General features: G+C 36.0%; 1 protein-coding gene across 3 annotated transcripts; it reads right to left on the bottom strand.

Annotated features, from left to right (window-relative positions):
* Nucleotides 1-623: 623 nt before the first annotated feature.
* On the bottom strand, nucleotides 624-11,575 carry LOC114177735 (pentatricopeptide repeat-containing protein At3g29230-like). Of its 3 annotated transcripts, none has more exons than XM_028063233.1 (5): nucleotides 9,047-11,575; nucleotides 7,436-7,542; nucleotides 7,200-7,353; nucleotides 963-1,168; nucleotides 624-871 (listed from the first exon to the last, which is right to left on the bottom strand). In XM_028063233.1, the coding sequence occupies exon 1, from the start codon at nucleotides 11,038-11,040 to the stop codon at nucleotides 9,184-9,186; it is 1,857 nt and encodes a 618-aa protein (XP_027919034.1). In that variant the 5' UTR covers nucleotides 11,041-11,575; the 3' UTR covers nucleotides 624-871; nucleotides 963-1,168; nucleotides 7,200-7,353; nucleotides 7,436-7,542; nucleotides 9,047-9,183. The 3 variants fall into 3 exon arrangements, with proteins under 3 accessions (XP_027919034.1, XP_027919035.1, XP_027919036.1); XM_028063234.1 differs by having other exon boundaries at nucleotides 9,055-11,575; XM_028063235.1 differs by lacking the exon at nucleotides 963-1,168.
* Nucleotides 11,576-12,526: the final 951 nt, after the last annotated feature.

Below are 12,526 nucleotides of genomic sequence, written 5' to 3'. Positions count from 1 at the left end.
CTTATTTCTGTTTGTGGCTATTTTTTGAGTCCTAATGATGTCGGATATTACAATTCAACTATTGGTTGCGTAACTTAGGTGTGCATCCACATTGAGACTAATGGAGAACAATTTAAATTACTTATTCGTCATAGTAAGGATAGGGGATTGTTTGTGAGAGCAATTGATATGTTAAAATTGAGCTATATATTGAGTTTATTAGTATAAAAAATTACTTTGACTTCAAATGAATTTGACAGCATACAATATACTGTTTTATTAATTCTTAAAATCCAAGTTGTTGGTGTGCCGCTAATTTTGAAAGCCATATATAACTTGAGCTGGGTATAATCACTAAACAGAACTGACGAATAGCACTTTGATTTTCTTTTTGGTCATAGTGCAAGTTCTAAAAGGGTATATTTTGGGTTGTCCCACGTGGAATTCTCGAATTGCACTTTGATTTTCTTGGTTCACTGTGCAAAATTCATATGGGTATATTTTTAATTGTGGCGCCATAAATAGAAATGCCAATGTGAACTTTGACGTTCACAATAGAAATTTTTGATTTGCCCCTTCTTATTCGATTTGTTGATGAATTACTTGTTTGTCTTTTGATGGTTTGATGGGCCAAAGTAGAAAGATTTCAGATGATAAGTATGAACCTTTGTGTATGAACCTCAAAAATCAACAGTATTATTTTACCTCATTCCATTAAGTATGAACCTCTCACCCCACTCCATCTTTAAAACTCCCAAATACAGGCTACCCTACGAGACAAGTGTAATTATCAAACAATTCTCAACTCAAGGTCTGGAAATCCAGCTCGACCTTTGTGTCGTTCAAATAGACCTTGAAGTGCTTCAACAAACTGGCTATGTACTTTGGCAACCTAAAACAAAGTGAAAGCAATATCAGAGACAAAAAGTTCAGAACCTTTTTAAAAATAGTTTATCCATATCATGAAAATCTTGGATTGCAACCTTAGGACAAGGCAAGATATGCCTTTCAAAGTTAAAACCATATGAACGCTTATTAACAAGATCAAAACGCAGACTTTTATAACAAGAAGACGATAGAAGCTACTGGATTCCAGAATATATCCTCAGGAGTTGGCTCAGGATTTTTCTCGAGTTCAATTGGTCTACCCACCACCACATGCAGTGGATGTTTAAAGGGTATCGGAGATCTGAAAAGAGAAAGTATAACCCGTGTAAAACAATATTGACAGATATCCAACTTCTACGATGTAATTTAAGCTTCATACTGGTAGATCAGTCAAATGACTGCTGTACAAAAAACAATGATGTCCTTCTACATAAAAAGTTCTAAAAGCTGATTGTAAAATGCATGCATCCTGCAAAACTCCATTGCTATCCGGACAAATCCTCTCCTTGCTTTAAGAAAGGCAATCTAGAAAGCAAATGATTCTTAATATTGTTAACTTGCTTGAATACAAATTATATAAAGGAGTTTCATATTGCAAACCCATTTTATTTGGAACCCCTTTTCGGACTATCTTTACAAATAGTAGAAACATCCTTTATTTAAAAAACAATCAGGCAATACATAGCCACCAAATTATCAAACATATATGATGTACTGAATATATTCTTTGCATATTTTTTTAGGAATTTTGTGATTTACAATGATTCAATTGCAAAAGCAACCATACAAAATGACAAGGTGTTTAGATTGTAATCATTGGGCCCATTGCTATAGTGAAATTGAAATGACTGCACAGCCAATGTCAGATTTCAAATAAACAGGACTATGATCGCACCAGTTTCATGAGGCATATTAAACAAAAGATTTCTTTACTTTACATTCTTTATTACAACCATCACAGTGTGCAAACGGGTATGACTTCACTGCTACTGATAACACCCAGCAGATCTTGGCTCATTATTGTACATTTATAAAATAGCCTAATGGCATTGCTGCTCAATAATTCTAACTATTTTTTGTTGGTCATTGTATTTCTAACTTACAAGTGTTGGTAGGGGGAGTTACTTCACCTATGAATGAAGAATGATTTTGATGATGTCTACTGGTTTAGAATAAAACATAGCTTGGTCTAGTTAGAATATGCATTAGGCAAATAGCTTCTCTTTATCAAATGTATTTTAGGCCTGCTGTAATCTTGTATATGATTAGTTTTTTAACTAATGGATTAGCTGTGAGTATGACACAAAGGAAGTGAAAATATACTCACGATAATCAATTAGGTAAATTGCTAATCAATTAGTGACAGCAAAAATCTTTGTATAAAAGATGTTTTTAGAATCTGTTCTGGTTCTGGAATTGGATAGATCACGCAGTTTTCCATCTGAAAGAGAGCCCTCTGAAGTCACAGAGTTTCTGAACATTCTGGAAGATCACTCAAGTGCAGATCCAAGAAGATTGATAGTTGATTCTACTCTGATGGGTCTTGCTTGAATCAAGGAGCATCTTGTCAAATCTGCACAGCATAGGTGTATTCGTTTCTTGATTTTGTTTACTGTATTTCTGATTACAGTTGCTTCAGTGCTTGAAGTGTAGGCCTAGGTGCAATTGTGTGGATGCATTGCTCCTAGGAGGAGTTCTTGATTGATGAATCAAGTTCTTGGGCTTTTGGGGTTAGAATTACATAGGTGTGCTTGTAATTCTTGGATCCTTTCTGTTTAGTGGAATCCTCCTAAGTGTGTCACTTAGGAGAAGACTGGATGTAGATTCACCTTGAATCGAACCAGTATAAATTGTGTGTCTTGATTCCTTCTCTCCCTTAATCTTTCTTGATTGATTTAAACAGTCCATTAACCCATAACCCAGAACTGTGAAATTGATTAATTAAGCTTTAAAACCTAAAGATTTATTCAAGATTCATCTTAAACCAGACAAAAGCTTGGTAATCAATTCAGATCCCTTTGTGGTTAAGATAATTAGACAGATTTGTTTTTAACAACTGGCACTAGAGCTGGTTAATCGCACGCTAATCGATTAGAAAGATCCTGATATGTCTAATACATCTCAAACCTTTGCTGAAGGGGCATCCATCAACAGGCCACCTCTGTTTGCTGGTGAAAACTACCCTTTTTGGAAAATTAGAATGAAAATTTTTCTTGAATCAGTGGACAAAGGGGTCTGGGATGCTGTAGTTAATGGACCTTTTCAACCCATTAAAGTTGTGGAAGGCAAAACGGTTCTTTGGATGAAAATAAAAGGGCACACTATGATGTTAGAGCCAAAAAATATTATATCCTCTGCACTAACTTTGGATGAATTTTACAGGGTATCTGTGTGTAAATCCGCCAAAGAGATGTGGGATGTTTTGGAGGTCACCCATGAGGGCACGGATGAGGTAAAAAGAGCAAGGAAGAATACTCTCATTCAAGAGTATGAAATGTTCAGAATGAAGGCTGGAGAAAGCATATGTGATGTACATAAGAGATTTACACACATAGTAAATCACCTCTTAGCTCTTGGCAAGATCTTTGACAAAGAAGAACTGAATATCAAAATCTTGAAGAGCTTAAACAGGACATGGCAGCCCAAAGTCACTGCAATTTCAGAATCCAAAGACCTCACTAGCATGAACATAGCTACACTCTTTGGGAAGCTAAGAGAACACGAACTAGAGCTTGGAAGACTCAAGGAAGAAGAGGATGGAGAAAAGAGGCACACAATAGCCTTGAAGAATGCTGTAAAATCTGCAGCAAAACTGAAGAAAGCAGAAACTGTAGATGACTCTAATGATGATTACAACTCTGACAGTGAAGCCTTGAGACTAATGGTGAAAAAGTTCTCAAAATTTCTGAAGAATAAGAATAAAACTAATAACAGTCATGCAGGAAACAAGAAGCAGTCCAAATCTGGAACTCAAACCTGCTATGAGTGTGGCAAGACAGGACACATCAAGGCAGATTGCCCTGTGCTGAAGATGAAGCAGAAACTGGAAGAGAAAAATGAGGCAGAGAAGCACCTGAAGAAAAAGAAAGCCTACATTGCCTGGGAAGAAAATGATTCCAGCACATCCAGTGAATCTGATGACAGCACTTAAGAGGAAAATAATTTGTGTCTGATGGCTAAAACAGAATCATCCAAAGCAGTGTGAGTAGTTTCACATCTGAACATGAGGAAAATAATTACTACGAACTGCTTGATGCATTTAATGAACTGCATAAGGAAGTTACAAAACTGCAAAAGTCAAATAGCAAGCGTAAAGGAGAGATTAAATGGCTTGAGAGTAGGATAAAACAGTTAGAAGAGGAAAATGAGAATCTAATAACTTGCTTGGAGAAATTAGAAAAATCTGAAAAACATCCTAGGTCCAGATGTGAGCACTGCCCAGGACAGCTAGAAAAGATAGAGTATTTGATGAAAACTCTCTCAAAATTTACCCTAGGAAGATCCAACCTAGATGCTGTACTAGGATCTCAAAGGAGTGTGCTGAATAAAGAGAAAATTGGTTACAATGGCAACTCTAATCGATTATCGTGTAGAAATTTCCTCAACATCAGTAAACCATCCTCTATTATCTGCACTTACTGTTCTGAACCTGGCCATTTTTCTAATTCCTGCTACTTTAAAAATTGTGGGGTTCCTAAAGGAGAGTACAAATGGGTACCTAAAGGAACACCTCAAACCACTAACATGAAAGGACCCAAGTTCAATTAGGTACCTGCATCTTCTCTTTAATCTTTGTTTTAGGTGTGTCTTGATGCAAGGAAAACAATGTAGCTTTTATATAATGGATGCTCAAGACACATGAAAGGAGATGTGAAGAACTTCTGCAGGATATCTTACAAAGCCAATTATTGGTCATGTTACAAGAGGTGTTAATAACAAAGGTCAAATTTTAGGCGTTGCCAAGGTGAAAAGTTCCTCTTCTATTGTGATCAAGTATAATTGTTGGTTGAAGTACCCTCATATTTTGAATTTACTGCATGTTTGTTCACTAAAAAGGAAGTAAAATGTGCATTTTTTTCATATTTCTGCATAAATTAATCCATTAGGTAATTCTCTAATGGATTATCGTTTTCCTACTATGGCTAATTTGCTTCTGAACACTACATAATTCATTAGATTAGTCATCTGCTAGTACTGTAATCCTTAACTGCCTGTATGCACTATGATATTCTTGCTGTTGGATTTGTTTATCCATCACATTGGTCTTGGTTTCTATTTGCTCTATACTTCCATAAATTTCTGCACTACTGATTTAAACTGATATTGCAATACTTAATTGCTGATTTGATTTATGGTTGTCTGCACTCTGATGTTAACCTGTGCTACTGATTTCACCTGCTGCGTTGTTAGTATTGTCATACTTTGTATGCCTACTGTGTTCAAACTGTGAAGCTGCTTGCCTAACCTTGGCCTTAATCCATTATCGTGTTCTGTCTGAAGCTTAGTCTGTGTTAAGTTCTGCATCACATAGTTGCTACTTAATTTCTCAAAAGGAGCCCGCTAATCCATTATGCGAAATTGTTATGCATTCTGGTTGTTATGCATTATCTCTTGCTGCATCTCTTACATTGTTGCGCTATTTAGATACAATTTTCCTGTTGTCCTGTATTGCATCCTAAATATGTCTGATTTTTTTGCTAATGTCCAAAAAGGGGGAGAATTTGATATATTGATGGTTTATTGGTAGGGGGAGTATGTAATGAAAATGATATATGTTATATGCCTATGCTGTTGTTTGCTTTGTGTGCTTGTACTGCTGTTGTTGTTTGCTTAATGTGCTGCAGGCAGGCCTATCACAGTCCATGTTTTGGACATCATCAAAAATGGGGAGGATTGTTGGTAGGGGGAGTTACTTCACCTATGAATGAAGAATGATTTTGATGATGTCTACTGGTTTAGAATAAAACATAGCTTGGTCTAGTTGGAATATGCATTAGGCAAATAGCTTCTCTTTATCAAATGTATTTTAGGCCTGCTGTGTAATCTTGTATATGATTAGTTTTTTAACTAATGGATTAGATGTGAGTATGGCACAAAAGAAGTGAAAATATACTCACGATAATCAATTAGGTAAATTGCTAATCAATTAGTGACCACAGAAATCTTTGTATAAAAGTTATTTTTAGAATCTGTTCTGGTTCCGGAATTGGATAGATCACGCAGTTTTCCATCTGAAAGAGAGTACTCTGAGAGTCACAGAGTTTCTGAACATTCTGGAAGATCACTCAAGTGCAGATCCAAGAAGATTGATAGTTGATTCTACTATGATGGGTCTTGCTTGAATCAAGGAGCATCTTGTCAAATCCGCACAGCATAGGTGTATTCGTTTCTTGATTTTGTTTACTGTATTTCTGATTACAGTTGTTTCAGTGCTTGAAGTGTAGGCCTAGGTGCAATTGTGTGGATGCATTGCTCCTAGGGGGAGTTCTTGATTAATGAATCAAGTTCTTGGGTTTTGGGGGTTAGAATTACATAGGTGTGCTTGTAATTCTTGGATCTTTCTGTTTAGTGGAATCCTCCTAAGTGTGTCACTTAGGAGAAGACTGGATGTAGATTCGCCTTGAATCGAACCAGTATAAATTGTGTGTCTTGATTCCTTCTGCTCTCCCTTAATCTTTCTTGATTGATTTAAACAGTCCATTAACCCAGAGCTGTGAAATTGATTAATTGAGCTTTAAAACCTAAAGATTTATTCAAGATTCATCTTAAACCAAATAAAAGCTTGGTAATCAATTCAGATCCCTTTGTGGTTAAGATAATTAGGCCAATCTCTTTTAACAACAAGTCTAGTGCTTCACATGCAAGCTTGATCACCCTTGTTCCATAGCGTAGGGAGAATACGCATAATCACCAATTATATAATCTCTCTTATTTTACATTACTCAAATCTCAAGAATCAAGTACACCTTTAGAGTTATTGGCAAGTCATATTTCCATAGCTGAAACTTTCAGGTTACTGATCCTAATATTAGATCTATAACATATATAAAATGAATCAAGAGAATGTAATTTTCCCACCTTTCCATCAAAATTAGACATGAAATATCAAACGGGGAAGAAATTAAAGTGCTAGTTAAGACTATCAAACAAGCACCATTCAAATGGCAATGTAGCCCAAGTGCTTGCATAGCAAGAGAAAATGCTTGTACCAAACATATTACTACAATTTCACATCAGTTATAATATTATATCTAAAAGAATAAACACTCAGTTACCAAAAAAGGATACAAATAAAAAAATATACTAAAAAGGAACAGAGAAAAACATTGTACCTCAAAACCATGCTCCATGAGAAATGTTTCTTGAACTCCACCAGGTATTATGATACAACTGCAGACAGAATCCAACAGAGAGGTAAACCTTTTCTTTGTCACTGGAGTCAGACCCATCCAAGTCCATATGTCTCAAAAATGGCGTGTAGGAAACCTATTTGTCAAGTGTGATAAGAAAAATTTTAAATTATATCCTCAATAAGCTTCTTACAAAAAAGGGTCTACATAAATCTCACCGCACTACTAGCAAGAACTTTTATTTTGGGAAGAGGCATAAAACCCATGTTGTCCTCTAATGCAACAACTCCAATTGGCAAAACTGAACGTGGTTCATAGCCAAAAACTGCATCAAGAAGCATACTGTAGTAAATATTGATGAACTACAAACAATAAAACACGCATAAATTAGAAATCATCACCATAGAGAGATATGCTAGCTTAAAACTTGCAAACATGTTTCAGATCTAGCTTTGCCAAAGGATAACAAATAAATCGGTTCATTCAGGACACTTTGTCTTCTTTGAGCAAGGTTCAATCTCTAAATGAATAATTATTTCATTTCAAAATGAATACTTGCATAAATTTGTTTAGAACAAACTAGCTATTTCACTCCTCAAACTAACTACTTCTTTTTCTTGGTACAAAGGGAAATAAAAAAGACAAAGAACAGAAAGCAACAAAGCTAGCTAGAAGAAGCTTGATGCCCCAAGCAAAATCCAAAGCTTTCAAGTGGTGGAATAAAAAACTCAGCCATCCTCTGATGAGCTCTCATACCAGCAAGGGCATCAGCGACACCAAAAGTAGCTACTTCTAATTGCAATTTCTAAGTTAAAACACATTAGTAATATCAAAAATTGATTAATCATATTCATATTTGTCTACAGACTTAATTGATTTTACAAATTAGGATACTCAAACACTAACACTATAACTAGTTGTGAAGATAACATTGATTGAGAATATGCAACTATAAAGTTTTAATTCAAAATATATATATATATATATATATATATATATATATATATATATATATTTACTGTCCCAAAAGTAAAAAAATACAAAAACACTTCGATACATGTTGTTTTGAGCAATTAAAAACACTTAGTAAGGTGTATTTATTAAACACTTCAATAACAAGTTTTTATTTAATTTAACACTGCTTAACAGCTTGTTGCCAGAAACCTTCAAGAAATTAAAACGCAAAAACAGTTAGCCAGCAATTAAGACTTCCAGTACTACCACTCTATCTAAACTGGTCTCCTTCAACCATTTTAGGTTATAAGTTACACTTTTCCAGCAATCATCGCCTACCATTATGAATGAAGCAACCAAGCGAAGGGTAAGGCAATCCCCTCTCTCAACGTTCCTAAATCAATCCCTCACTTTTACAATCACCCTTTTTCATTGTATAAAAACCACAGAACAAACTTACACAAAAAAGAATCTGTATCAAATATCTAGCCAATTTTAGACAAAAAAAAATATACGTAAATATATGTGTGTGTATAAGTCAAAAGGTTGTTCCCCACTTATAATAGAACACTATGAGTGATCTGATCAACATACTAGGATGTAACTCAATCTCAAAAGTTAGCTCGTGAGGTGAAGTTTGTCTATTACATAAACTATTTTGGTCGTCTCAGTATAACATGAGTAAACAATCTCCATTAGAAGGCAACAAATTGCAAGTGAGAACAAAAATGCACTGTCATCCAAGAAAAAGCCAGATGGAGGTTGTCACCACATACAAAAGTGACTATTGCCAAATTGCTCATATAAATACCAAGAATTTGACAATAACTGAGTTTGACAATAAGCAGCAACAGGATGAAAGATGTGAAATTTACCACGTAACTCTTCACAGATTCAAAACAGACCCAGAATTTGAAGAATAGGTGTTGGTCTGTAAAAGTTAGTGGATATTTCAAATGTTGAACCACAATTCATGAGGAATTGAGTACCCTTAAGATGACTCTCTCCTCGTTCAGTTTCCATGAGCAACATCTACAAGATTTGGAACGTATCCATTCAATCTTAACAGAGTTGTCAATCCCTTCAATGTCCAATATATACTCTCTGTCTCAAGATGTCTCTCATCCAAGGAATAAAATTCCACCACACTATCATTGCACCTAATAACACTACATCCCGGTAATTTCTTGAACCCGGTATCTCTCATTGCAATCTTCAACCGAGCAACATCCTCCAATCTTCCAAGATCCTTGTATATGTTTGAAAGCATGACAAAGTTTGCAGGGTTGTTGGGTTCAAGTTCAATGAGATGCTCAAGTGCCACTTCTGCTATCTCCACATTCTTGTACATCCTACAAGCCCCAAGCAGTGCCGCCCATATAACCGCATCTGGTTTCATTGGCATCTTCCTCACGAAATCCACAGCCTGATCTATAAGACCAGCTCTTCCCAACAAATCCACCATGCATCCATAATGTTCAATCTGAGGCACAATTGAGTAATTATCAACCATTGATTGGAAATGCAGAAACCCATCTCTCACTAACCCTATATGCGTACAAGCAGACAAAATCCCAACAAATGTAACACCATCTGGCTTCTCTCCCGCACTCTTCATCCGCTCAAACAAACTTAAAGCATAATCTGCATGACCGTGCATGGCAAGGCCATTAATTATGGTGTTCCAGGTTATTATATCCTTCACATCCAACCAATTAAACACATCAAGTGCTTTCTCTATAACACCACATTTTGCATACATGTCTATCAAAGCATTTCCAACAAACAAGTTGCCCTTATACCCAATACTCTCTGCATAAACATGCACCCACTTACCCATCTCAAGGTCCCCCAATCTGGAACACGCAGACAACACTGCCACAATTGTGTAATCATTGGGGACGACCACAACATCACCACCTTCCCCTTCTTGTTTTGGTAACATCAACATCCGTTTAAAAGACTCTAAAGCTTCATTAAAGAGACCATTCCGAACGTACCCTCCAATTAACCCGTTCCAAGAATAAACATTTCTCTCAGGCATTTCATCAAACAGCTTCTCGAACAATTCCACCTCACTGTTACAGGCATAACCGTTCAAGACGGTGTTCCACGACATCACATCGCGGTTCGGCATTTTATCAAACAGCGCTCTTGCAGCTACCATGTCCCCCAATTCGATGTACCCTGAAACGACAACGTTCCACAACACCACATCACGCAACGGCGCCAGGTCAAAAAGACGCCTGGCAGAAGCCATGTCACGACACGCGACATGAGCAGTGATGATCGCAGTCCAAGCGAAGACATTCTTTTCACACATTTCACCAAACACCTTGTTAGCATCCCCAACGAACACCTCCCCTCTCGCGGAGTACATGTGAATCAATGCGGTTCCCACAAACGCGTTCGACTTAAAACCGCGTTTGGCCACCACACAATGAACCTGCTCTCCTTCTCTAACTGCGTTCGTCTGAGCACACGACTTCACCACCATTGGGAAAGTGAAGCAATTCGGCGAAGCACCGGCACGGTGCATTTGTGCAAACAAAACAACGACTTCAAAGGGACACTCCAATCGAGCAAAGCCTCGAAACATGGCATTCCAAGTGGCGCCGTTTGGTTGCACCGTTGTGTCAAACACTCTTCGTGCGTCATCAATTCTACCGAGACGCATGCACGCTGTGATGAAACTAGGGGTGACGTAATCATTGCCCTGGAGTCCATAGGTGACTATTTGAGCTTGAATCTTGTGCAGCCGCTCGCACGTTTCGCATGAGCTTAATAGGGATATCAGCTTCTCTTCCGCAACTCTATGTAGTCTCTTTGGAGAATAGTTCACCACTAACTTCCCTATTTTGCCTTGCATTTATAGTCGTGGATTAAAAACACATATCAACAAGGGCTTGTGTATGATGTTGGTATGTGTTCCACTTGGATCCACGCGACCCCAAAGTCCGACATCCGGAGGTCGTGTCCATGTTATCAAATTCGCGAGTTAACTCGTTAACTCGTTAACTCGGATGAATTTACGTGTCCATTCATGACTTCCAAGTCAAATCGCAAATAAGCTCGTTTTTCGTGTAGAATCGGTAAAATCAGACGTAGAATCGGTAAACTCGTTCGAACTCGCCAGTTTGCAAGCGATTTTACGAGTTCGTACGGAGGGCGTTTTTGAAGAATACTCACCTGATTAAGGCTCCAGTGGTCTAAGTCGCACTCTCTCGCACTGCATCACCCTCTATCGCACTCGCATCACTGTGCTCGCCATCGTCGTCACTCGCGGTTGCCGTCGCGCTTGCTCGCTGTTACCGTAGCACCCTCTCACCGTCGCGCTCGCTCGCCGTTATAGGGCTGCTAAGGGTAAGAGGAAAGTTTGGTTAAAGATGAAGTGGAGGGTTTCTTTGTTCAATTATTCACGTTGTTATTTTTCTAATTGAAAATTAAAATAAAAATATTTTAAAATTAAATTTTATTGCATTTCAATAATATGTAATTATAGCAAAACTTAAATAATTAATACTTATAAATTAAATTTTAATAAAGTAATTTAATATAATAATATTTTCGATTTATATAATTAGAGTATCAATGAACCAATTAAAGATTTAAAAAATAGTTATAGAATTTAGTTAGAAAAAATATACATAAGTTTTTTATTACTTAAATGCTAGGATTATTTTAGTATTTCTCTTAATTATTACACTATTTTAATTATTTGTTTGCTAACTTTTTAAAATTTTTGTGTAGTTCAAATTAAGAAGTTAACATTATCAATTTGAAGTAAATAATAGTTAATTACATGATATTACTTAAACATAGCAACTAATAAAAATAGTAAATGTAGCCATTCAATTAAAAAGTCTATATATTTGCTGTACTTCGTAACCAAATAAAAGTAAGAAAAAAAAAGTAACATTTAAAAGGTAATTTCCTAAAAACGATCACTTTTCTTTATTTTATTTTTTCAAATTAAATACATTTTTTCATTCATTTCTTATTTTGTATCATCTTTCACTTCAATAAATCGACCTAAATCTACACTCATTTATTATCTACTTCTTTTATTTTCTTCCAATAAACAAGAAAAAAAACAATTAAAATTACAAATCAAAATGCATACAAGTTTAATATTAATATAATATTTCATCGTGTCATACGATATTGCCTGTGTATATATAAAATATATGTGGGTTAAGACCTTCTGTAATTACAGATCTCTAAGCTTATGAAAAAAATAACTGCACTTTATTTAAGTAAGTACAAGTAATGTGTTTGTTTTGTGAATTAATATAAAGTCTTATTTAATTTTTACTCTAATTGTAGATCTCACTTTAATATAATAAGTAACTTCT

The sequence above is a fragment of the Vigna unguiculata genome, chromosome 3 (assembly GCF_004118075.2).
Source record: "Vigna unguiculata cultivar IT97K-499-35 chromosome 3, ASM411807v1, whole genome shotgun sequence".
NCBI classification, from domain to species: domain Eukaryota; kingdom Viridiplantae; phylum Streptophyta; class Magnoliopsida; order Fabales; family Fabaceae; genus Vigna; species Vigna unguiculata.
This window is presented reverse-complemented; position numbering and strand designations above follow the sequence as displayed.

Bases quoted from the DNA above. Each gene is read 5' to 3' on its own strand.
- LOC114177735 (XM_028063233.1), bottom strand. From the start codon at position 11,040: ATGCAAGGCAAAATAGGGAAGTTAGTGGTGAACTATTCTCCAAAGAGA.